This window comes from Denticeps clupeoides, chromosome 12 (assembly GCF_900700375.1).
Source record: "Denticeps clupeoides chromosome 12, fDenClu1.1, whole genome shotgun sequence".
Classification (NCBI taxonomy): domain Eukaryota; kingdom Metazoa; phylum Chordata; class Actinopteri; order Clupeiformes; family Denticipitidae; genus Denticeps; species Denticeps clupeoides.
Window position 1 is genome coordinate 16,834,559 of NC_041718.1, and position 27,364 is coordinate 16,861,922.

A 27,364-nucleotide genomic window follows, 5' to 3' on the forward strand; every position below is an offset into this window, starting at 1 on the left:
AACTGGAAATGTTACACCATTATGAGTAAGCATATCTTATGTTTTTGTGACATGTTTTGTGTTACATGTCCATTGTTCTGTTTATAAAAGTAATTTTCCTTCACTGCTATGCACCGATTATGAGAGATGAAGTGTGCACTTCTCTCTCCGGGTCTGAGATTCTGGTACCTGCCTCTGAGCCTCTCTGGGCTCCATCTATTCTATTCAATGGAGTCCAAGTATCTTGACAACCTCGCCTGGTATTTTGGCACCGGTCCCTTGAGTGTTGATGTCAGCTGGGGGGGGTAGAGGTGGGGGAGTGGAGGGGGTGGAGTGAACGGCTATTCAAGGCACTTGTCCTCTGTCTCCCTCAGTCACAGAACGAGGGAAAGAGGAGGAGGAGGAGCGGGAAGGCGAGCACTCTGCACTCTGGAAACTCACATTTTCTCAGGCTGCGCTCGGAGTGACAGGAGGGACACGGGGGACTCATTTCACACCGAAGCACACAGGGACTCTGCCTCGAGGGAGGCAGGCTGAGAACCGAGGAGACTTCACCTCGCCATGGGACCGCGGCACACAGTCAGGAGGGCCGCCAGCCTCCGCTCCCCGGCCCTGGGCTGGACCTGTTGGCCGCTGCTGGCCCTCTGCGTGCCGGGCTCCGCGTTCAACCTGGACACTTCGGCGCCGCTCATCAAGGAGGGGGAGAAGGGCAGCTTCTTCGGATTCTCCCTCGCTCTGCACCAGCAGCTCACCCCAGAAGCTCGCAGCTGGTGAGTGCCAGTGTGTGTGTGTGTGTGTGTGTGTGTGTGTGTGTGCGTCCTGCTTTATTTAGGCACATCAACTTCTCTGAACTTTGCACGTCTGCGCCACTTGTCACACCTTTGGTTTGACGGGACGTTGAGGTGTCGCGGCCCGTCAGTGGGGCCAAGGCAGAACGCTGCACGGCGTGGTGTGAGGTCAGCCTTTCCCACACTCCCACCGACGCATGGCGCCGAGTGACTTTCATTACGCTTATGCACCAAGCGCCCGTGGGGGGAATGTGCGCCGGTTTTCATAAAAAATGATTTACCGGTTGCATGGGGATGCCAGACCGGGCATGAGAGGCGGCCGTGCTGAATCAGCAGGTAATACCGAGGGAGAGGAGTAGGAAAAATACATCTCCCCAGAGCAGAAGTTAATGAACATCTGCCCCCTCGCCAAGCACATTTGGGAGGTTTGTCCTTGTGTGTTTCTGATGGTTCCAGTGCAGCTACTCTGATTGGCTGAGCTGATGGATTACTACTGGTATGACAAGGATAAACGGAAGCCATCCAGACCATGAATAAATGATGACGTCACTTGAGCTTCTCCGCTCATTATCATGTCCTGACGAGCTGACGTGTCTTCTACTCACTCTCTGCTCTCATCATTGCTTTTTTTAGATACTAAATACTAGTAAATAAGCAATAACTTTTCAGTTCTTCAGAAATGAAGTTCTTATTTACAGACAATACACAACAAACAGAACAATTTAGTCGCCCTTATCCAGTCCCCCCCAGGAGCAACTTAGGGTTAAGTGTCTTGCTCAGGGACACAATGGTAGTAAGTGGGATTTGAACCTGGGTCTTCTGGTTCACAGGCGAGTGTGTTACCCACTAGGCTACTACCACCCTGTGAAGAGCACCATTTGAAGAGCACTCAGAAGTTCTGCACAGACCACAATTAACAGATGAAAGGACAAAGACACATTAAAAGATACTACTGCTGTCTAGTCTTCTACAAAAGTAATTGGAACCTGAATTATGATAAGACGCAGAAGACCATGGTGCATGTGTGAGATGCAGATGGGTAAAGGCAGGAAGTTTTTACAGTGGTAATAAACATGTGGTCTACAGGGGAGAGTGAAAGTTTCAGTTGGCTGCTGGATGCACCTTTTAGCTTTGCAGCACCCAAGTCCATTAACAGGCCCTGAGGTTTGTGGTTTATTGGGACAGGGACTGTCTGTCTGGGTTCCATCATTTGGCGGGAGGCTCTTAGCAGCTTTACGTTACTGAGGAGGGACGAGACATTTCCTGGAGAACAGGGACAGGCCCGTTTCTCTTGGGGTTTGTTTCTGAGCTGGTCTCAGTCTTCTCTATTCTTCAGAGACGTGAGTGTCCATCACCCAAGTTGTCAGTGTTAATTTACAACTGGGCCTGTTAAAGTGGTCCATATTTATCAGCCAGTGCATGTGCTCATCTTACTGATGGTGGAGTCACCCTGACGCCTATATGTGTGTGTGTGTGTGTGTGTGTGTGTGTGTGTGTGTGTGTGTGTGTCACCACTGCACAGTATTGGGAAGCTCTGGTCACCTCTCTGACTAATCGTTAGGTATTGCTAATGGATGAGGTGACGCTGCATCTTGCTTCAGTTTATTGATCATTGAATTCATCAACATCGCATTTTCTGAATGCATGTGTTGTATTCGTTTTCATAAACTCAACCACTTGTATATGTCCAACCCGGTCGGTGACAAATGCTTGTTACATGGAGACCAGAGAATAAGGAGAAATTGAATCAGATGGTATGATATTAACACGCTTTGGAGATTTCGTGAGAAGACTAAGACTATCAAATGCCATGTTGCAAGAAGGTTTCTGAAGGAAATGTGAGCCAGTGACTCACGCCACTGTCACCTGTGTTATAAGAGTCCGTTTCAGGCCGAAATCATCTTTCTGAGACACTAATACCCTTCAGACGACCACATAACACAAATTACGGATTTTGTCTTAGGAAGATTCAAAGAGTGAACGCATGGAAACGCATGCGGCATGACTCACCTAATTGGCCTGCTTTCGACCTCCATTGATCGGCTCACGGTTTTGCTTTGATTGTTGTGTCCGCTTCTGAAGTGTGTCCAGAGACGCGTCGCCCCAAGCCAGTCCTCGGTTATTGGATCTGCGTGACTCAGTTGCAATCTGCTGCTGTTCCGTTGTTTGAGAAGCTTCATGTTTCTGTAGGTAATGGGCACATGGTGGCATGTTCTGCTGAGTGGCCTGAAAACAAAGACTTTATCCATAATATCAGTTTTCTAAAAGCAGGAATGGCACCATAAACTGGCCAAGTCACATAACATAAACATGAAATAATATAAAAAGTAATATTTTAAGTACTGGAACTGTAAGAATTATTGGTAAATGTTAGTATTGGTAAATATTTAATGACTTAATATAAGCCTGTTTTCTGCAAGAGCAGCTGTTTCAGGCAATAACAGTCTTCCGGTGGGATTTTCTTGGCATTCGTTTATGATGGATGATGTGTTCTCCTGGTCCAGTTGGAGCTGGCATTGAGATGAAGGCCGATCTTGCCCAGATGCTGTGAGAAGATCTTGCCTGTGCATCAAAACATCGCTTCCAAGACAGCATGCTCGCCTGCTGGGATTTCTTGGGCTTCTCATAGAGAGCAGTTTTAGTCAGACAGCTCACGGTGGTTCACCTCACCACCCCTCCTTAGCAGTTTTGAAACAGCACAGGGGGGGATCAGTTCATAAATCATAAATAAAAGACACACAGAAGACACTCGACAGAAGCACTCACCATCGGAGGACATTCATGATGACCGGCGAACACACGTTGATATCACAATAATGCAACCGCAGGACGGGTGTGAAAAGCGCTGATGTATCAGTCTAGTTCCAAATCCCCGAAGGATGCTATTAGCTGAGATTTCAATTAGGGTGGCTAATGAAATGTGCTCCAGTTATGCCATCACTCATTTCACCAGGAGGAAGTACCCTGCCTTTTTTATAGCTGGAAAGCTATAAAATAAAACAATAGTGTATTTATTGTTTATTTGGGTCTTATTCAGGTTAATTGCAAAAAAACTTTACTTTAAAAAAAATGTTACTTTAAAAGTAAATTTAAAAAATGTATGTGTAATGGTCTTACATACAAAATTTTAAATTAATTAAAAGTCTTCAACGTGACATTCTGAATTCTGAACATGCAGAAATGACTAAAACAGCTTCTTTTTTCAGTCTAAACAGATGGGAATCATCCACGCAAAGAAAATGCTGCTGTCTCATCGTCTCCCGAGCCATTAAGCACTAAAAAGCATCATTGATCTTCATGCATTGTAATTAGGCCATAGATTTGCGTTTAAGACCACACCGATAAATATCACCCACAAATATTTCCAAGCCTCAGATTTCGACCACCCTCCTGATCTTGTCTATACATTTAATTATTCCACTTGAGAGATGCTGGGAGCATGAATCACATTTATGACCAGACAAGCTATTTAGCAAAGAGGAGCATCTTCATTTTGAATGGCTCGTCAGTCAGGATATACGGCTGCTTTCAGCTGAAGGGTTTGTTCAGGTGGAACAGATTGAAATGGCGACTACTTGGCTATATATATTTTAAATGCCTTTGCTTCTTTGAGATCCATCCAAGTGTCTGCCGTTGAGCATTTCTTGGTCTCCTGGTCTGAGTGTGTCCATGGTTCTGAGGTGGGTCTGAACAGTCCAGGCGGCTCCTCCACCCTGCCAGCAGCTCAGGTTGCTGGGGGAGGTTCCTGTCCAGGTCCCCGTTCTTCGTCTGGTGGCATTCTAAGTGTAAAGTGGGGCTATTTCTGAACTGTTGGTGTGGGTATACCCTCTGAGCTCCCCCCCAAACATAGAACTCTCCTGGACGCAAGCATGAAGTGATTTACGGTGTTCTTAAAAAAAAAAGTCTGAGTATGATTTCATGTGTGAGTGTGATTGAATTAAACCTATAATTATATGATATTGTATTACTGTCATGTTGAAATATGTTTTCAGTGACAGTTGTGTAGTATTACTTATGATTTTAGTAAACTAAGTGCTGCAACATAAATGTAGAAAGACCTTCACCTTGTGTGTTTTGTTCATTACAGACGTTACAGTCACACGCCTTCGGGTTTGTTTATGTTCATTTCTGTTCCTTTTTTTTCTCCGCTGATGTCGAGCATCTGCACTTCCTTCCCCACCCTGGGACATGACAGAGCTTGGCCAAATGTGGCCTACAAGTGGCATTCAAGACATTGGTACTGAATCTGAGTAATAAGGAAAAGTGATTAAAAAAAGTGAGCAAATGCCTTAGCTTTCATAATATTTGTGACATTTCACATATTTGTGACTTTTTGGAACAGTAGGGTGTGTCCATATTTAGTGAATGCCACTGGTCTTACTGTAATGGTGTCCTAGCAACAACCCACAACTGGGTCCAGGTCTGAAAAGGGCACAGTGGCGCTGCCTCACACATTCCAAACGCACTGAACATTTTCGCCGGGCTCATTTGCATTAAAATGCCAATACAAAATCTCCCTTTGAAAGCCGGCTTAATGGTTGACAATGACCCTGGCCTCCTTAAATCAATTCATTAGTTTTTTTCTTTTCTTATTGTCCTTCTTTGGCCTCTGGCTTTGCTGTGGTTGCTGCACCTCTCCGCTGCGTTGTAAACGTGCAGCGGTTAATGTGGAGCAGTTCGTGTTTTAATGGAATCCGTTTACGAATTTGATCGGGACAAGGAGAGTGCGGGGGGCAGGGCTGACTGCAGCGGGGGACGCATTGCATGCTGTGTGATGTGCATTCTACGTCTCTCTTTCTCTCTCTCACTTACACACACATGCATTCACACTCACACACACACACTACCACCAGCAGCTTTTTCTTTTATTCCTTGCACTTTCCTGTCTATTTAGCATTCTGCAGTTCCCCGCCTGTCCCCTGACATGTCTTGAAGAAAAGCCCAGCAAGAATTGATGGGAGTGGGGGAGGTTTGTGCAAGTGTGTGTGCTTCTGTGTGTGTGTGTGTGTGTGTGTTTTTAGAGCTTTCATAAATATTAGACTGCAGAGTGGAGTGGAGGGGAGGGACAGGAGAAGCCTGCCAATCTGCAGAGTCAGGTGGAACCTCGGAGTGATTGTTGTGCATTAATGCGAACGACTGCCTTCTGATGGCTCTCCAGTAAAAAAAAATTATGGAGCATTGTGGGGAAAAAAATGTTTGCGCATATTGGACCAGACAGAATCTTTTTTTGCATGTAGATGCGCGATGTTTCGGTAACATGATATAGTAAGACATGTTTGGCTCACGTGAGCATCCATTTTTGGCTGTAATCTCTGACTGCCGCATCCCTCCATCTTTAGCCTATTTGGCCGCCTACAGACACAGAGATACAGAGATTAATAAATCATGACAGGACCTCCTGTTCAGATAAAACGCACTATCTCATCTAATGGCAGTGACCAGCGCTGATAATGAGCTGAGATGGGAAGCTTTGAAAGGTGTCTTACAGGCCCACAGGGGGCTCAGCAAGAGTGTGCGTGTGTGTGTGTGTGTGCGTGTGGGTGTGTAGCAGTAAATGTAGTAACTGCTACTGGAGCATCACCTGAGTACTAGCATTCAATCCTTACACTGTGTTCTCATCCAGTCTGGCATGCATCTGCACTGTGTCATGCCTATAAATATGTTTGGGTTGTTTAAAGTTACCTGCTATATTCTGCACAGTAGCACAATAATTATATATATATACAAACATAATGCTGTCCTTCCCAGTTAGCCTTTTAATTCCATTTTTTTCCAAACACCCTCCTGAATCTGCACTGTAAATAACATGATATATGGTCAGAGTAATGCTGGGGTAGGAGGGATGTGTCTGAATTAATATGTAACAGATTTTAATGAGGACCCCCCATGTACACGATGAACCCATTCACTTGTGCAGAAAAAAAGTGGCAGGGAACCCTGTGATTAGAATGCAGTCTCGCATCCCAATTTTTAAATCATTTTTTCCAATTAATGGAGAAGCATGGAGGGTGCGCGTGTGTGTGACATGCTTACAGAACAAGCAAGTAGCGTTCAGCTTCTGCCGATGTTGAGCATGGTCATCAGAGATGTTTAGATGGGTGAGGGTTTTTTGTTCAAGATCAGATGCAATAAATCTCTATTAGGCACTAATACTGACAAACGCCTACTGCAAACAGCAGGGATTAACCCCTGAGTTTGTGTGTGTGTGTGCGTGTTGGGAGGGTTTGGGTGGGTAACCCCATCTGTTTCATTTACCTATTGATTTAGGTGGAGGCAGGTGGCCTTGGGAAATGGCCTGTCTGAGATCCATTACCACCTCCTTCTGTAAAAATAATGATCTATGCACAGCTTAGTTACAAAGGGTCACACTTTAAATGATGAACTTACAGCATGCATGTAATGTATCCATTTTTTTTTACACCCATAGCGGGAGATTACTGACCTGTAAACTGTGCATCACTGTTGTATATAACTTCATGTCTAGTGTTAAACCAGATACACTGGGTTTTATGGTGTATACTGTGTATATTGTCTGTACTGCCACAGTCTGTATTTGTTCGCACTGTTAAGTAGCCCCTACATTTTCATTGTATATGTAGCATCCTGCTCTGGTGCAATGACAATAAAGACATTTAACTAAGCAACTATTTATAATATCCATTGGTTACCTCCAAATATATTATGACACGGAACAGTTTAAGCCACAGAACATAAATGATGCTCTTTTCCATTAAATTTGTTTCCCTGGATAAAAACAGTTGAAAACAAAATGATAACAAACTTACACGCACGTTTTCTTACCACGTGTGTAGTCAAATGAATAAAAAAAGAATGGATTAAAAATTTACAGGCATTCACTATCTTTTGTGTTAAAGAAGCTGGATATGAACAGAAACACATTCACCATACTGCACATGGAGAGTGACAGGAACAAAGTGCTCATAGTCACAAAAATTCCCTGTCCAATAACAGCCAGGACCACCGGGATTTTGTGGACGGGCTGCAGCTGTCTCTGTCTGTCGACTTTCATCGTTCCATTTCGTTCGCTCATTCAGTAGGCCCTTCAGTTTCCCCATTCTCCTCTTCTCCGTCTGTGATCTTCACCGTCCAGTTTGGGCATTCCGGTGGAGGTTGGTTGGCTGAGTCACCGTCCAGACATCGCAGCTGTTGTTTTCTCATCAATAAACCGGACGGAGCAAATCAGCTGGGCAAATAGGGCTTTTTGCATAAAACAATACGAAGATCAACCTGTCACTGTCCTGCTGTGACCCTTAAACGGGGTGGTCACTGTTCTACATTACAAACAGAGCCCCCCCTGACAAACCATCAACATTGTGTGTAAAGTCCATAGGCAGAGTGCTGTGGGTGATGCTAAACAGAATTGCCCCGCCTTGCATCCCCCTACTGCTCAGAGTGCCCAGTCCTGAGGGCAACATGACCCAACCTTCAGACCTTTGGCCTCCCTCAGGATCCTTTTAGACTCTCATTTCTGAAATCATTTATGCATGGCTGTATGCTTGGGGGGTGGGCCTGGTGGTGGGCCTGAAGGATAGGTGAGGATACTGTACATAGAGGAAACAGGGGCTTGGTCTTGAGTGGTGGTCATTTGAGTATAACAACTGCAAGTTGCTCTAAACACTATGCAAGATATAAGTTACTTATTTTGATACTGAAGTTCTGCAGGTATCAGTAGGGCATCCTATTTCTTTTGTCGGCAATAAAAACGCGCCAAATATCTGAATCATTGTGAAGTCAGTCACTTTTGACTCAAAGGATTGCTCTCTGCTCACGTTCTGCATGTGATGATGACAATAATGATCAAAGCAGTCATGAAGGTAAAAAGAGGTGACTGAAAAAAAAACATTCATCAAACATATTTCACTTTCTCAAGTAAAACAAAAATACTAAATGTGTTTCTCGCATTGGGTTCTTCAAAATGGTTCCATCTTAGTCTCCTTAACCACCAGACTAGGTGTGTCCAAACTTTTGACTGGTTGTCAAAGGTATATATAAAATAAAGTAAATAAAATATATATTTACCCCACACATATATCCTTATATAGTCTTGCTTTCAGCTTTCACGTCTCCTGTGGAAGATGTGAGTTATTGTGTTTTCTTTTCCCATTCGCTTTGAGCTCCTCCTCATGATGGTCCTTTTGACACTAAGCTGATTTTGCTGATTTGATTGTGCTTTGTGCACAAGCATCAGACAAAGGCCCTGGCTGTTTTCACCGGGGAGCTGAAGATGTGTGACTCGGCCCGGCTCTATCGCAGCTGTGGCGGACACGCCTGATGAAAAATAAAACGGCTGATAAGGCCCATTAGCACAGCTTCCACATACAGCAGTCAGTCAGAATAACAAAGGGAACCACACCAGGGCCCAGATACCCGGCCGTGGGAGAGGAGTGACAGGAGCCAAGACTAGAGCGATGCACTGTGTTGTGGGGGAAGGGTGAGCACTGGCTTGGGGCTTGGAGGTGAGGTCCTGTGACCCTGGAGGGGATGAGTGCCAGGGTCAATGAGCACCCACCTAAAACCCTCATGGGAACCAGACTCCAGGATTCAGGAGGCTTTCAATGTGTGTGTATGATAAGATGGTTTTGCCTCTTTAAGAACAAGCGCAGTTTCAGATTTGTGGTGAAAAGAGTTAACTATTAAACTGTTGCATGAAATTGTTAGAAACACACAAAACAAAATGTAACTGAGTGATTTTCAATGTATTACAGCTTGTAGTAACACATTATTTGACATTTGAGGTGTTTATTTAATGTATTTTAATTTACTCTGTATGCTTGAAAAATGTGCTGGGAGGGTTGGGATCACAAGTTATTTAAAAAATAGCTGGAAAAAGGATGCTGCGAATCTGAATAAACGTGTTTTTTTGATGCAACTCAAACATAATCACCATTCACATCCATTAAAATGGTTTTCTTGTTACATTACATTTCAACTACTAATCACTTACAAAGAGCAGTGCATTGTGTATTGATACATGACTGTCCGTACTGTAGATGTAGAATACATGTTGGAGAACCTGTTGCATGTAACTATGGAATAAAGGTCCTTTTAGATACAATGTAATTCACAAAACTCTTTAGGGCCTTTCAGTGCCCTGGACGCACCAGGCGGTTCCCTCAGATCCGCTGCCAGACCACTGGGTGTTTCAGACACTTATCTTTTAACAGTGCAGAGCCTGTTTTCTCTTCAGTCTCCTGATTGGCTGAAGTGGAAGATACATTAGTGTCGGCTTCACACTGGCATTCCTTCACGCTCAACGTGCAGTTATCCTGAAAAACCACAGGAACTGACTGTACAGTCGGACGGGTGTTTCATGTCAAATCTGCGATTTTTGGGTGAGGCCAGAAAACCTGAGTCACTGGCTTTTTATGAAAAATGCTTAAAAGATATGAAACAGGAAGAAGACCTTTTTTTGGTTTAAACTTTTATAATGGAAACACCACCGGCAGTAGACTATTACTTAAAAACATAAATGAATATTCCTAAATGATTTTACCATGTTATTTTTTTAAATCACACATCACTTTCTATATTGATGTTAATTATTTTGTTTTTATTTTTAAGTTTTATAATTTTTAGTTGCATTATTTAAATTGTAGAACAAAACTGAAGACAAGGACTATGAAAGAACACACGTGAGGTTGTGTAATTAACAAAAAACAATAGCAAACAATGGAAAAAATCGAACATTTACATTTCTCCAAAGCAGGGAGCAACGCAGGCTTTTGCTGTGATGGCAGCATTTCACACTCTCAGCTTCTCTCCTTAACTTGACCAACAGGGACGGTTTCCAACAGTCCTGAAGTTTTATGCTGAACACTTTCTTATCATTCACTCATGTTAATGAGCATCTCATCAAGTTTATGATGATGACAGTATTGAACAAAGCAGCCATGAAGGTAAAAAGAGGCGACTCTGAAAAACAGATTCATCAAACATCAAACAAAAATACTAAATATGTTTCTTGCAATGGATTCTTCAAAATGGCTCCATCTATAACCCCCACAGATGAGGTGCGTTCAGACTTTTGACTGTCCTATCCTATTTGACTTCTGTGTGCTAGGTCTTATCGAATTGAAAGTTTTGGATAAAAGCATCGATGCAATGAATGATATATACTGTAGAACACCAATAGGAACTGTCTGTGTGTGAAGATGTCCATGATCGCACATTCATACATGGTTTAAAGTATGTCATGGCTGCACTCAGAACCATATATACACACAGGAGAGAGGTGTTCCTCTCTGATCTAAACTTTTATAGACTCCTTTTTCATCAGTGACATTATTTGGCTCTTGGTTTTATCTGGTTTATTTGAAAATGCCCCTTCCGGATCATTTGGGATTAATTTCCTCATTAACCCCATGGTGATTCATCAGGATTAATGTGTGCGTTTGCTGGGAATGTGGCTGACCTCATTCCGTGCGGAGCGTCATGTGACTGCGGGACAGAGGAGAGGTGTGGGGCCGCGCCACAGAGCAACAGCTGGACTGTGGGACCCTGAACCCGGGTGGGGGTGGTGGTGGTGACGGGGTGTGGAGTGAAGTGATAGAGGATGGCAAGGAACTGCCTACAGCTGCCCTGACCCCCCCCCCACAGGTCTTCTACTGCCCTGTTGCGCTGACTCGTATCCCCACAGAAACAAAAGGGTCAACAACAGCTGCAGTCCGGTTGTACAAATCTCACCCCACACCCCCACTGGGTCCAGTAGTCTCACACGGATGGCATGATGGGAAATGTGTGATTCAGGCATTTTACGCCCCACCTGCTGTCGGACGTTGGTGATGACTCCCAGGCCTCTGGTCCTTAGGCCTCAGTTTGTCTGGGCTATTTCAGTGCTATCGGCTCACCCGTATTTTTAGCCTATGGAGGCAGGATGGGAAACTCTAATTTAAGGGTAGTGTCAGGCGTAGTTTAAACCCCTCTGTCTGTCAAGATCAAACCCAGTTCTAATCTTAATTTTAATTAATTTAATTTTTTTTTTTTTTTTTTAACTCTTATTCTTTTCCACACTTAACCGGATCTGACTGTTGTGACATCATCATGTCTGAGACTGTGAGGGACAAAGCAGCCCAACAGTATGATTTTAAAATAGCCCTCCAGGACCAGTCGGTCCAAATAAGGCAGAAGACCAGTAGCACCACCAAAAATATCAGCAGCCATGGCACCGAAAATAAAAGCCCCTCCATTGCCCGTGCACAAGAAAGCTGAGGGAAAACTGGCCACTCCAAGCGAGCCTCCATCATTAGTTAGCAACAAGTGCCCAAGCACGTAGGACTGAGGTTCATGTGTTGGCTTGAAATTTTGCAGGCCAGTGGGATGTGACATCCATTTAGGTGACAAGTGACTGGAGGGAGCCCAGCATGTGTAGGTCACTTCTATTGTGAACCAGAGAGGAATCCTGTCCCCCACTGAGTGTAAATGTCATCATAAATAAACACTCTAGCTTCTGTCCTAGAAATGTAGTAGAAATTCCCTCACCATATTGTCAAACTTGGAGCAACTAGAGGTGACCCTGGTCTTTTGGGTGGTAGTAGCCTAGTGGGTAACACACTCACCTATGAACCATAAGACCCAGGTTCAAATCCCACTTACTACCATTGTGTCACTGAGCAAGACACTTAACCCTGAGTGTCTCCAGGGGGGACTGTCCATGTAAATACTGATTGTGGATAAGGGTTTCTGATAAATGCTGTAAATGTAAATGTTTTGGTCATGCAACACTTCTTCAGCAGCCAGTGTCATCCAGTTATGGCTGTCAATCACTTCGTTCTCATGTGTAACTGTGCCAGAATTGTGTAATTCCTTCCGGAAAATTGGAAATTAACTTACAATTTAGACACTGTAGGTGGACAAGTGGAATGGTCTGGCAGCTATTTTCTCATACAACAGGGTACTTGCAAAATGATTGGCTCGCTCAGAAATCTGACTGACAAATAAACAACATCATTCTGGCAGGTAGTGTCCTCTTTTTTGTCCCTGATGAAATACATTTTTTATTTATTTTCAGTGTTCTTAGGTACACAAAACCCCAATAGTGGCTAAATAATAACTATACTACTAATGAATATAATCATAAAAATCTCTTTAATATCAGTTCCAAACAAAGTGATATTGTCCATCAGTAGAGATATTTATGAAGGATTTACTCATTCAGTAGAATTTTTTATAGCCATTACAGTGTTGTTCAGGGTTGGTTAATGCATCTGTAATCTGCCTGTGTTGCTATGGCAAAAATAAAAAATGCTACTATATGACACATGATTTTAAACTCAATGTAACAATGTAATGGGCATTCCTTGTGCTCCAGGATCCTGGTGGGGGCACCGCGGGCCAGAGGGCTCGGATTTATGAGCAACACTCACCCCGGCGCCCTGTACCGCTGCCCAATTTCTCCGGAGGAGTATGACTGCACACGAGTAGACATTGATGGAGAGGGTAAGCGAATTAACTTGCACGCGCTCACAACGCAAGGCCCAACCTTGTGGTGCACTTGTGCAAGTCCTCTCATTTTTGGCCTGGTTTGCTTCCCACAGTGAATCTTGAAAGAGAGAACAAGGACAACCAGTGGCTTGGAGTGACTGTGAAGAGTCAGGGCATTGGAGGGAAAGTAGTGGTGAGTTTGCATCGTACGCTCTGCAACTTCTCAAAACATTAGAGGAAATGATGTTTAGAGCTTTGGAACACTTATTCCTAATTGGTAACTGACTATGTGTTAAAACAGTGTATTCTAAAGACAACCGGATGTTGGATGTTTATCTGCATTGTGCTCTTCAAGACATTTTCTTCTCACTATGCTAGTATTCTTACCGCTGTTCCTCATGTTCCAGGCCTGTGCACACCTTTACGAGTTGCGCCAGCGCGTAAAACAGCCGTCAGAGACGCGCGACCCCATTGGACGGTGCTATGTGCTGAGCGAGGACCTGACTGAGCGGGACGACCTGGATGGAGGAGAGTGGAAATTCTGCGAGGGCCGGCCACAAGGCCATGAACATTTTGGGTTCTGCCAGCAGGGTCTCTCGGCCAGCTTCACCGCTGACAAAAATTTTATCCTGTTTGGGGCACCAGGAACCTACAACTGGAAAGGTAAAGAAATAAAACATTCATAAATCTTCTTCATTCAACTTGTTAAAATGTGATACATTTTATGTGAAAAAAGTGAAATTCTAATTTTTTTTGACCACAGTGTGCTGCAACAATAGCATTTTCTTAATAGTTGCAATACAAGTTCACCTGCGGTGCAATTGGAATGTAATGTTATTCAAGATGTTATAGCACATTTCCCCATGTTAATGCTTAATATATATTTCCTTGTGTTGTGTCTGTGTATGTATGTGTATAAATGGTCACACTTTTGTTTACAGTTAAAACGTTTCCGTGAAGACGTATGATGGTATCCTGCCATGTGTCCTTTTTTAAACAATTCACCCAATTATGTTAGAATCCAATCTAATAGAAAATCAATTGGAATAGATTTATACAGCAATTTGCTAATGAGTTTTGGAAATAGTGAAGATTAATGAGAGAGTTTTTATCCAGGGGCGAGCTTATTTAGAGCATACATTTGAACGAATGTTCACTCTGTAATGTTTGTATATAAATGTGGTTAAATGTTCTGTAAAAATGTGTGTATGTATTCTGTGCATGTGTAGGTGTGTTCAAGTCTGCATCTGTATCTATGCATGTGTGTGCCCAATCCTCAATTCATTCCAGGAGAGATGCGGGTCCAGCTGCTCAACCTGACAGTACTGGACCTGGGTTACTATGACAACGGCCCATATGAGGTGGCTGACGAGAAGATGCTCGATTCAGACCTCATCCCTGTGCCTTACCACAGCTACCTGGGTATGGCCCAGCATGCCCTGAGCCTGTGACCTCCAGGATCAGCCAGAGGGCATGAGGAATGGCCACAAATGACCAAGACTGAACCCAGAAAGCTGCAAACCCTCGGCCCCCAACCTCACATCTGCTGAGCAACTCAGCCAGCAAACGGATTTAGGGATTCTCTCAGAAAACTCTCCATTTGTGAACCAAGAATGTGTGAATGTTCTGTGGTCTGGGGGATGCCAGCTTGATCAGCGTGATTAATCTCCCCTGGGTTCAGGCCATTTGGGTTCAGTCTGGGTCACGTGAAGCCCTTCCAGAAGGCACTGGTGGTATCAGTGAGTAACCGCCACGTTGCCAGACTGAGATCCCTATCCCATAAGCACAGTTCTTCTCACCAGCACCTTCTCTCTTTCTTTTTTTCCCCTTTGTCACTCTGTCACTCTTCACTTTCCTCCCCTTCCCGTCACCCCACTCCACCCACCCCTCTCTTTCGTTTCTTTCCCGCTGGGGCCTTAGGGCTCATGTTCATGGCCAGTCCTGTTGAGGATGCACTGGTCTACAAATCTCTGGAGCCGAGCAGTCGCCCGATGTATGAGGATGTTGCTCAGAATAGCTACCTAGGTTTGTAGGTTGCCGTCTTTGGACGTCTAGACTTGTGGTGGGACTCTGTTCTGTTTGTAGTGGTGGACCTTACCTTCATCTAGCTGCAAATGCACGAGCTGTTGAGTGTCAGTACCGTAGCTATAGAATATCTACCTGAGGCCTGCCAACCTTCCTCCTGGAGAACCATGCCAAACCACCATTGCTAAACACGAACCAACACTCTGTGGAAGTCAACTGTAGGCAACTGTAGGCATACCTCTATATGGTTCGGTCAGTTCACTGAGTATCAGACCAGAAGCAGAAGATTGGCAACCTCAGGCAATGGCTCATTTCTTGTAGCTAGGGTGTATGTTGTTGTGGTGTCCAGTCTATGCTCGCGCTATCTCTGTGATAATAAGGGCTAGCTCTGCATGTGTGTGTGTGTGTGTGTGTGTTAATATAACTGGTTAATGTATTCCTGGCCAGGGCTCCTGGGTGGTGGTTTCTAAGTGGTTGCTGTAAATCTTTATTTAGGTTCAGTCTCCCTGGGGAAACACATTCCTCTCTGATGGTTATGTGGGTCAGGTGGTTGGCCCAAGTCTTGACTTTACAGCATGATCTGAATCATACCTATACAAATATCACGCTGGTTTGACATGGCGAGGCCAAGATCAACTGCCTCGCCATGTCAAACCAGCGTGACAACAAACAACTTTAGCTGAACGTGCATGAAAAGTCCTAAGGCTGAAGAAGAAACAGCAAAATGAAGTTGCAGATTGCAGATAACACAGATGTCAAAACTAACATTGCTGGCAAGTTGGATGGAAATTGTGTGTCGTGCTAAATCTAGTCAAAAGGCTGTATCTTTAGACAGTTCTAAAACCTTTACTCTCCTGACCTACCCCAAACCCCCATAAAACATCCACTCATATCCCGAAACTGAACTGCTAAACCCTGCATGTTTGCATTTACCTATAACCAACACACACCTATACATATCCGAAAAATGCATCTTCAATGCATCTGCATGCATCACATATGTATCATATTTTGACATTTACTGTAATAACAGGGAATAAAAATGATAGACCTGTAAACAGTTACTTATTACCTGCTAATGTCAATTTAAAACCTTGGAAAGTTGTGGGATATACACCCCACAAATAGGTTATAGTCTCTGTTAAGTGAGAGGCCCCTTGGACAGCCACGACGGCTCATCTGCTGCCCCAAATTGTGTCCATTTGGCCTGATCAGCATCAGACACGCCTCACAGCAGCTTTAGTCTTGACTGACTGACTGCCAGACAGCAGCACAATGCGCCCAGTCACCCCTGCTGTTCCTGAAGCTTTTCCAAGGGTTCATATATTAGTTCCTCCATGGTCAGAAAACACCCTCACGCGACATTAAGACTGTGCACAGATGACGCACAAGCGCTGAAACGTCTTTTCACACCTCACTAAGTTCGAACATGAGGCTTTTTAAACACAGTCTTCAAGATTCGTTCCACACTCTCTATTAATATCCACTCTGTGGACCTGTGCCTTTTGGATAAAATTCTCTGGCTGTGTTCTTCTAAAGTGTAAACAGTGGGAGAAGGTCTTGAAAGACACACACACTCTCTCTCTCTCTCTCTCTCTCTCTCTCTCACACACACACACACACACACACACTCCTGGCATGCCTAAGAGGCCTATGTTCTAAGGGAAAGGGGAAGGTACTAAAGGGGAAGTACAAAATTTCTCACCATTTGGTGGAAACATCTCTAAGCACACGAGGCTGCTTTCGCTTTTGCATGATGTTATATCTGTTCCGTTTTTCTTTTACTGTCACACAATGCATGGGTTTATTTAAATTACAAACACATGAATCATATATTTTACCTTCTCTAGAAGTCTAGAAAATGAACGACAGACCTGTTTTTTCCTTTTAAGATAAAATCTATGATCTACGATTATGTTATGTATGGTTATATCCTAGTTTTACGAGATTATGGTTTTCATCCCACTAATAACTACATATGTTGTTGAATAAAGCAAAATTTATTAAACATAGATAATTTGATCTGAAAAGGAAAAAAAACACCTGTTAATTTTCTAGGCTTGTATAAATTTCACTCAGTTATACAGTAACGCAAAGATGAAATTCACATAAATGAATTTGCAAGGAGAGACATGTTCACTGTTTATAAATTTACAGTGGCCCTCTTCATCATTATATACACACACACATAAAACACATACAATCTCATCTTTCCTTTAAAATGACCACCATACTTTTTCTCTCCCTACCCCCTCCTAAATGGAGGAACCCACACTGATCATGTGTGTGGCATGAAATCAATAGGCACTCAGGCCCACAATTCATTAGAATGGGGATGAGATGAAGAGCCTGGTTGATATTAACGTCTCCTCCTCCTCCTCTCCCGCCATCCCTCATTCCGGCACAGGCTTCTCTGTCGATTCGGCCACGGGTCTGATGAGCAGGGCGGAGCTGACCTTTGTGGCAGGGGCACCGCGGGCCAATCACACCGGGGCGGTGGTGCTACTGCGGAAGGATAACGTTTACCGACTGGTGCCACAGCACATCCTGTGGGGAGAGGAGCTGGCCTCCTCCTTCGGCTACTCCGTGGCCACCACAGACCTTAACAGTGATGGGTGGGTCAATTTTTATTAATGGTCAGAACACTTCAAAAAGTGAGCGTTTGCATTAACTAGTGTTAAATACACTATATTTTTTTATATATACACAGAAGCTATGAAACTACATTCCTGAAATGTTACTATATTATATTCATGCAATTATGCATGCTTTTTAGTTTAATTTAATTTTGAATGTATTGTTCTTCAAGAATATGTTATACATTTATTATTTTGTTAAAAATAGTTTCTTTATAAACAAAAATCTGAATTGTGGACATGATAATTATGATAATAGCATTTTTGCTCCCCTTATTCTTATCCAGTTGGACAGATCTTGTTGTTGGAGCCCCTAACTTCTTTGATCGTAAGGCGGAGATTGGTGGAGCGGTTTACGTTTTCCTGAACCCTGCAGGACACTGGGATGAAGCCAGGCCCCTTCGGCTCAATGGGACCTACGACTCCATGTTCGGGATGACTGTGAACAGCGTGGGAGACCTGGACCAGGACGGGTTTGGAGGTGAGGACACTGACTGTAAAAATGCTTTTATCTGTTAATTAGTTAATGGCTGAGTGGAATGGTTTATATCCCTCTGCAAGAAATGCCATTATTTCCTCATGGGCTGTGCAGTAATTAACCTGCAGCCTAAAATGCACAAATTCAAAAGCTCTAGAACAAGTGAGTGGCCATTTCTTATCAATTTCAGACTTGAAATTCATTGATTATCTTTTTACAAATGATGAGTTTTTAAATCAATGCGTTGCATCTGTCAGATATCGCTGTGGGCGCCCCATTTGATGGTGATGGAAAAGTCTTCATCTACAGAGGATTGTCTTCAGGCCTGGACACCAAACCTTCTCAGGTAAGCACAGAGAAGTTACACACTACATTTTTCTTTTTTTATGTAAATCCATCTGTACTCATTGGCTATAACCATTGCTGCATATAAGGGTTTCGGAAAGGGTTTCAGTTTGAATTACTATGGCTTGTTAGGAATGGATGGTTCTTTGAATCAATTGAGATGTTCTCATCAAAACCAGCCAGAGCCACTTTCATTTTGTTTTATTTTGTCTAGACAGTGAGATTTAAGAGATCATGGCCTTTCAGGTGCTGGATGGGGCAGCAGTGGGGGTGAAGAGATTTGGCTACTCCATCTCAGGTGGGCTGGATGTTGATGGGAACCGATATCCTGACCTGGCAGTGGGGTCCCTCAGTGACCAGGTGGTTCTGTACAGGTGAGCCTCCAAAAAACAAGCTTGTAGGATTGTATGAAAAGGATGTAGCAACATGCCTTCTGACCTTTTCCCTCCTGCACCATGAACTCGAGCATTCATCTACTTGCCCTTTCTTTGGATGGCTTTGCAGGAGTTCAATATTAAAATCCATTGTGACTTGTGCATAATGCATCCTCTTTCTCATGATATCTCATGATGTCCCTTTGTGCCTCATGGTGACCTACAGGTCCTGTCCTGTCATTCATGTGATTCGTGACGTGACCATAGAGCCCCAGTTCATTGACCTGGAGCAGAACAACTGCAAAGGAAGCGATGGAGTTTGGTGAGGTTATTTTTTATCATTTTAAATTCTAAATCTACATGTTAGAAAAGAAAATTAATTATGTTTCCACCACCACAAAAAATCAGTGTAAGTACTTTCTCAATATGTCAGAAAAAATTACTTCTATAATATCTACTTTACTAAACTACATAGGAAAGTACTTGTATAGCATATGTGTAGCATAATGTCAAACAGCTATTATTACAGTAAATTAGAGTCCTTGCAGATGTGGAGAACCCTGCATAATCCACCAAGATTGAACACCATTATATCACCATGACATCTTGTCATATCTGATCATCATGTCTTAGTGCTGGGGCAAAGACCGTCTCTATTCTTTTTTGTGTTTTTGTCAGTGTGGAGGTTAAAGTCTGCTATGCTTACACGGCGCACCCCGACACCTACTCTCCACGAATCAGTGAGTTCTCCTCCTGCACATGCAGATGGTCTGCTGCCTTTGTGCTTTAAGTTCTGACGCATGATTTGCTGTCCTCCTTCAGCTTTGAGTGTTCTCTTTGAGGCCGACACAGAACGAAGGCAGCTGGGTCTTCCTCACAGAGTGAGCTTCTTGGGCCGCACACCTTACGAACCAGAGTACGTTCGCAACGTGGAGGTCAGGCTCCATGGCCAGAAACACCCAGCCTGCCAAAATGTCATCTTCCAGCTTCAGGTCGGCTCCAGCACTCACTCCATCAGTGAGGTTCGGGCATGTGCTTTGATCCTCTACAGCTCACAATGACCCCATGGATGCTCTTCATTTTTAGGAGAACATACGGGACAAGCTGCGTCCCATTTCCCTGGCTGTTACCCACACCATCAAGCATCCTCACCATCACAGAAACACCCTGCGCCCAGTTCTGAGCATCAGCATGCCCAGCACCCTACTCTCAGAGGTCAGTATCTTCACAGATGTAGTGACAGATTTAACCTAGATATTTTTGTATTGTAAACAAATTGGTTTTGTACAAAATAAATAAGAATGTGCAGTTATATAACGACTACATTATGAAATTCAGTCTTTTATGACTGCTTGGTACTGATTAGAATTTATTGCTAGCACATTTTCCGTATTCCTCCATTTTGCAATTCTTTCTTTCAATGTGTGTCTATCTGCAGGTGAATTTCCTAAGAGAAGGTTGTGGCGATGATAAAGTCTGTCAAAGCAACCTTCAGCTGAGCTACCTGTTTGGCACAAGAGATCCCAACACCGACCTTTTTACTCCTCTTCCACTGTAAGTAACTCCGCCTTGTCTTCTGTTGTACTAGTAGTTTTCCATGGACATTCCTGAGACTTTTACACAACCTTTCCACATTCCCCATGCTTCCAACAGTCCCATCCAGTTGTCCTCAGCCTGCCTGTTGTGACAGCTTTCTGTATGTTCGTGTGTGTGTGTGTGTGTGTATACAATGCAGGGATGACGATGGTATGCCAGTGTTCTCCCTGTCTGATCAGAGGTCAGTGGTGTTGGAGGTCACAGTGACCAACGTGCCCTCTAACCCCATGGAGCCCCAGGAGGACGGTGACGACGCCCACGCCGCCCAGCTGCTGGTCACCCTACCTGATACCTTGTCCTACTCCGGCTTCAGAGGGCAGCAGGTACTCGACAGGAAGTAATAAGTCAAATAAGGACTTATGCAAATATTGCAAACCAGCTAACCCAACTTTGTGTCCCAAATATACTTATAAAGAGTCTGACTGGGTTCCAGCCATTTATCAACCCACAAATAACAGCAGGATCAGTATGTAAGAAAAAAAAAAGACAGGGGAGCATGGGATTCCAGTCCGCCCCCGTCCTTCAAGAAAAAGGAATGAAAGAAGGAATGAAAACAAAAAAAAGAAACAACCCCTACAGCTCACCAACCTACAAATATAAAAAAAAATGTGCCTTAGATGGTGCATCTGGGGCCTTTTTTTGGACCGACTTTTATTTTCTTCTCGCTCCAGGTGGTATGTCAGGCCAACCAGAATGGCTCCATGGCAGAGTGTGATCTGGGCAACCCACTCAAGAGAGATGCCAGGGTAAAGACGTCTCTTCTTCGCAGCATCCTGACGTTTATCATCAATGCCTTCCATGACGCGCATTCTGATTTGTTTTTAAACAGCTCAAGTTCTACATCATCTTGAGCACATCTTCCATCACCATTGAAACCACGTCTTTGTCAGTCGAATTTGTAATGTCAACGTAAGTCTTATGCTCATGCCTTGAAAAACACCCGGATGTTTATATGCACTGTTGCAGTGGTGGTTACTGGTCATGTGACAATTCACATGAATTGTGCATTACATCCGTTACTTCAAACTGGATGGAATGTCTTTATGACATAAAATGCATTGACTATTTGCTGTGCGTGTAAATTATTATTCCCACACTTGTCGTGTTCTTTTGTCCACAGTATTAGTGAGCAGCCTGATCTTGCCCCCACCATGGCCCTTGCAAAAGTAGTAATAGTGCTCCCCCTGTCTGTCAGTGGGTAAGTTGCGTATTTCAAAACTCAGTAGCAATGGTGCTGAAGTTACACACTGTTTTCTGTATAACAGAACTGTCTGTGTTTAGTGGAAGTTAATGTCTTTAAAAAAAACCTTTAAGCCTGGCCCGGCCGCACCAGCTCTTCTTTAGCGGGGCCGTGATGGGAGAGAGCGCCATGAGCTCACTGGAGGAAGTGGGAAGTCCGGTGGAGTTTGAGTTTACAGTGAGTAAATGTACAAAGAACAGTAAAGAGATAAAGAGTGAAATTTTCTCATTTTTAAAACATTTTACATTTCATTTAAAGGTGACCAACACTGGACAAGCTCTAGCCACACTTGGCTCCGCTTTCCTGAACATCATGTGGCCTCACGAGCTGGGCAATGGAAAGTGGCTGCTGTATCCCACTGGGCTGCAGTCTGAAGACCTCAGCCTCAGCCACTGCATGCCCACCTCATTCCTCAACCCTCTGAAGATCGGATCTAATGACCAGCCGCAAAGTGCAAACCTCAAGGTAACTTTTCAGTTAGTTTAGCACATCACAATGCTCTCGTCATCTTCATGCTGCCACACTGCTGTCAGCATCTTCATGATTATTATTGTGAACCTATTTCCACTGCTCGAATCCCGACCCACCAAGGTGCCACACTGTCCCCACACACTCTTTCCTGGGCACCTGTCATGGATGCCCACTGCTCAATAAGGGTTCTGGGTTGAAAACAGTAGGACACATTTCATTGTGTGCACCGTGTGCTGTGCTGCAGTGTATCACAATGACAATCACTTCACTTTCACTTTAACCTACTGTGCAAGGCCTGTAGGTTTTCTGACGCCCCCTTGTGGTATCTGAATGCTATTATTAAATACTAGGCCAACTGAATGAAACGTGCATGCATGTGTATTATTTAAATTCTGATTCATTTTAATGACGTGGGACCTCAACAAAATAAATTTTACAATAAAAGAAAAATCATTGTGTATTTTTTTCTCTGCCTCTCGGCAGGCCAGACGGAGAACTCGCTCCCACCCTGAGGAAGAGGGGGAGGCCATGGCCGAGGGCAGCGTGGAGCGAAGCACGCCGGCAGTGGCTGCGTCAGAGAGACGCAAATCCCTCAAACTGGTGAGAGAGAGGGTTTTAATGATGTAAGGATTCATTAATATTTGGGGTGGTTGTAGCCTAGTGTGTAACACACTTGCCCATGAACCAGCAAATGACAAAGTTACATGTTTGAACCTGTACCTTCTATGACCCTCTGGAGAAGGGAATCTGAAAAACGCGAATTGTAAATGAAACGAGCCTGTGATTGTTTATCGGAGTGTCAGGTTATGTTGTGTATGATTACACTGCTGCGTACATACTGTGTGTGAGTGTGTTACTGAGGGGATTTTCTGCCTTCTGCAGGACTGCCTGTTAGGTTCGGCCCACTGCCTGCTGTTCCAGTGTCCTCTGCAGAGCGTCTCCGGGACCGCCGTGCTGAAAATCAAAGCCCGCCTGTGGAACAGTACCTTCATCGAGGTGCTGTTCCAATCTGATAGTATATCAATGCTTGTTAATGACTATGTGTTTTTGTAAATTATTATTTATTTGATATTCTAGATTCACTTATGTTAATTACAGGAGTTTTCCTCAGTCAGTGCACTTGAGCTGCTGGTCAGAGCCAACATTACAGTGAAGTCCAGCATTAAGCATCTAGTACTGAGAGATGCGTCTGCACAGGTACAAGTACCTCAACACACACACACACACACACACACACACCATCTCAAAGCTGCCACACTGCTGTCCAATTGGAAGGTCGGCGGTTCAATTCCGGACCCACCAAGGTGCAACACTGTCCCCACACACTCTTTCCTGGGCACCTGTCATGGCTGCCCACTGCTCACTAAGGGTTCTGGGTTAAAAGCAGTAGGACACATTTCGTTGTGTGCACCGTGTGCTGTGCTGGAGTCTATCACAATGACAATCACTTCACTTTAACACACACATACTCACACACTGTAACATTACCTAAAGAACAACACAAGAACAACATGTTTTTCTGAACAGATCCCAGTGATGATCTACCCCGAACACGGCCTGTCTGATCAGTATGTGATTCCCTGGTGGATTATTCTGGTTGCTGTCCTGGCCGGCATCCTGGTTTTGGCACTGCTGGTGTGCATATTGTGGAAGGTGAGATTTAAGATCTCTTTTATATTTTCTGTTTAAGATCTCTTTTATAAATTACAACCAAGCCAAATTGTTTTGCAGTGCCACCTGAATTATAATTAATTTGTTAATTTATGTTTTTTATTATAAATATTGTTTAAAAATGCAGACTAGAGTGATTATTAGGATGGCAAGGAGCTCAACCAATGTGTCAAAATGTGTCCCTGTTATGGTAAAGATGCGTCCAGATGTCATCACATGAACCATTTCACTCTTTTTCTGGGTCATGACTGTTCCTCTACTTGCTCTTGTTCTTCTCTCCTCCCGCCCCTCTCTCTTCATCTCCGTTCCACAACCCTCTCTTTTTCCCTGCTCTCACACCCTCGACCTGTGGCAGTGCGGGTTTTTCCGGCGCACGGAGCGTGCCCCGCAGTACGAGACGGAATATTACAGAGCGCACCTGCACCTGCAGCCCTCAGAGGCAGAGAAGCAGGCGGCCGAGCTCCAATAGGCTCCGCCCACCCTGTCCTGCTCTCCCCTCCCTCTCCCCCACGCGGTAAAAGTGGTGTCCCCTTGGCGTGGCGTGCTGTGGCATGGTGTCCTGTGCTAAGTGTGTGTCGTGGTTGCCCTGTGCAAAGTTCATTCCGCTGAGCCTGTTGGTTCCTCAAGCACAAACGTTTCCTTCTAAACTCCAGCCGTTTAACACTCACCTCATCTGAACATGCGAGAGGATGGAGGAGCTGGAATGAACTTTGTACGAAAGTAAAAATGCATCTCACACACAGAGGCTGCGTGGTTTCCACATCAAAATGTTCCGCTGGGAAGTGAGGCATCTGCCCTGCTGGCCAGTGGCATATTTTCAATGCTTTTTGCTCTGCGCCAGTCTGAGATGACACAGTGTGGTCTGCTGACCAGCATGAAGATCTGATCTAATTTGCACCTGCACTGCTCTTGCAATTTCTGAGAAAATTCTACCTCTGCCAGATAACTGCAATTAAAAGTCGTAGCATTTTAGGCAGCAGCGCATTTACTACCTCCCCATCCATCTGAGAAGTGAGGCGAGAAGCTGATCAGCCCAAAACAAAACCAGCAAGCAGGTATGCCATGCTGGCAAAAAGGGTTTGAAGAGTAAGCTACAGTATAGGTGTTTCTAATAAAGTGGCCAGTGGGTGGATATTTAACCATCTGGACCTGAAAAGATAAGAAATACGGAGATGGATGCTCTGCCCGCGACTTTCTTGGCACTCTGTCTGCCTGCCCCTATACGCTTGCTCCATCTGAGTGTAAAATCTAGTGACTTTCTCATTTACACTTTCTCTCTCTCTCTCTCCCCCCGTCCTCCAGTGTGGCTTCTTCCGGAGGGCTCAGTACACAGATAAAGTGCCTCAGTACCACGCGGTGAAGATCCCTCGGCAGGACCGCCCCCAGTTTCAGGACGAGAAGTCGGTCATCCTACACAAGAAGGAGTGGGCCACACACTGGAGCGACGGCGCGTCCTGAAACGTCCTTCTCCCCCCCGACAGACCTCCTCACACAAAGACTGAGCAGCAGTGCAAAAGAAAGATGATCAGCTCCATTATTCAGGAGCCTCTACACTCTTCATACAGCCACTGCTTCTCAAGGACGTTTCCGTACATGCAGCACACAAACAAAAACTGAGGGCTGTTTTACCATTAGCACCAGTAACTGACCAATCACAACGCTATACACACACACACACACACACACAAAGCATCACACTGTACACACTTTCCAAAAAAATAATAACATAAACTTAAAGTTTTGTTTTTTTTACATCTTTTTCTTTCTGGGTTTGGATATACAACATAGAAAGGCAATAAGGTAAAGGTGTAATGTAAATTGATGTAAATTCAGAGTAGCCAGTGACCATGGGCAGTCAAAAGTAGAGATAACCGCAGAGACTTAAACACAAACTCAAATCCCTACAAAAACAGGAACCCAATTTTAACCCCGAAACAGCCAAGAGAGTGTGAAATGCTCCTGAGAGTTTCCCCGTAATCAGAGGGCCTGATAAAATACAAGGTTTAAAGTGAGGATATAAATACAGTATATATTTTGAATCACATATGTTGTTGTTCAAGAAGCTTTCAGTGGATTGGAAAATGTCGATCACTGCACGTTTGCATTTACTTTCACGTTTGGCTGTAAAGATGAATGCATCGAATTAATTTCCATATTTCAGGGAATGGAATGAATGCTAATATTATGTGGTTAAGTGTCTTTTGATGTAAGTGCCTTACAGTAGACAACGGCTGAGCTCATAATTAGACCATGGGTAAAGGCAAGGATTGGTTGTGTGTATGCTTTTGGAGAAAAACTAAATAATGTGGTCAAAAGGTACAGCATGGCGAGGACCATGGCTGGATCCAGGATGCACTACGGGCAAATTGGTATTGCTGGACAATCTTGGATGAATTGCATGGATGATGTTTGCTGTAAACTCCTGCTTGTCATGAGCTGATTCTTATTTATTTCTGATTCAGTACTGTTGAAATATTGTAAATAAAAGGAAGTACAGAGACTCAACACAAGAAACAAACTTGGTGGGTTGGGGGTTCAAAAGTGCTAAATGACATAAGCAGGAACGACCTGCAATATTTTTCTTATCCATTTGAGGGCAGGAGTGCTCCAGGTCTCTTAGCTTGGACTTCATTTTGTAGCTTTGCAGAATCAGCAACAATTAATGCAAAGGATATTGTGTTTTTCCCCTGACAATGTAAATAGTAAACTGAAAAAAATATAAGAACTGTACATTTTAACAAATTAAACAACTCTTGCCTGTGTAATGGTGGTGGGTTTCTATGTGAGAGAATGTAAGTCACATCCGAAAAAGTGTTTCAGCCACAGCTAAATTTCTTGATTTGGTGTATTAAAAAATAGTTGTTGTTTAATTGTTTAACTGTTGTTAAAATTCATATAGTCATATACACAGCTTTAAACAAAACAAAAATTACTAAAGTAAAAGTAATTAACACATGGCACCATATAAGTTTGAATCCATGGATTCTTTAAAAAAATAGGTTGTAGGAATAAAATAATCCAGTTACTTGGAAGAATATATTATTTCTGTCAAAACTATTCTGTCATTCTCGTATGGCATGGCGAGGCAGGTGACCTGAAATGATGACTGGACATGATGGTGAAGGACGCATACGCACGATGTCAGAGGTTTAATACTTGATGAACAGGAAAGGGAAAACATCCAGTAACACTTAACATGTAACAATGACCCGACGGTTAACAGACACATACAGGGCAGCTTTATACGAACAGACACAGGTGAACATGATCAGGAAACATTACACAGGACGAACATCCTGGACCCGGAGTAACCCCTTCCA

At 43.9% G+C, this 27,364-nt stretch overlaps 1 protein-coding gene across 3 annotated transcripts; it reads left to right on the top strand.

Moving 5' to 3' along the window:
- Window positions 1–354: 354 nt before the first annotated feature.
- On the top strand, window positions 355–26,809 carry itga7 (integrin, alpha 7). Of its 3 annotated transcripts, XM_028998702.1 has the most exons (26): window positions 355–749; window positions 13,096–13,223; window positions 13,322–13,401; window positions 13,616–13,871; window positions 14,499–14,630; window positions 17,641–17,848; window positions 18,157–18,350; window positions 18,605–18,693; window positions 18,939–19,066; window positions 19,293–19,388; window positions 19,745–19,806; window positions 19,889–20,058; window positions 20,153–20,281; window positions 20,505–20,620; window positions 20,802–20,985; window positions 21,334–21,408; window positions 21,492–21,571; window positions 21,783–21,860; window positions 21,977–22,079; window positions 22,161–22,367; window positions 22,857–22,973; window positions 23,256–23,369; window positions 23,472–23,570; window positions 23,901–24,026; window positions 24,400–24,558; window positions 25,347–25,479. In XM_028998702.1, exons 1-25 carry the CDS (start codon window positions 541–543, stop codon window positions 24,511–24,513), a joined length of 3,294 nt encoding a protein of 1,097 aa, XP_028854535.1. In that variant the 5' UTR covers window positions 355–540; the 3' UTR covers window positions 24,514–24,558; window positions 25,347–25,479. The 3 variants fall into 3 exon arrangements, with proteins under 3 accessions (XP_028854535.1, XP_028854533.1, XP_028854534.1); XM_028998700.1 differs by lacking the exon at window positions 24,400–24,558 and having other exon boundaries at window positions 25,347–26,809; XM_028998701.1 differs by lacking the exons at window positions 14,499–14,630; window positions 24,400–24,558 and adding an exon at window positions 15,129–15,233 and having other exon boundaries at window positions 25,347–26,809.
- Window positions 26,810–27,364: the final 555 nt, after the last annotated feature.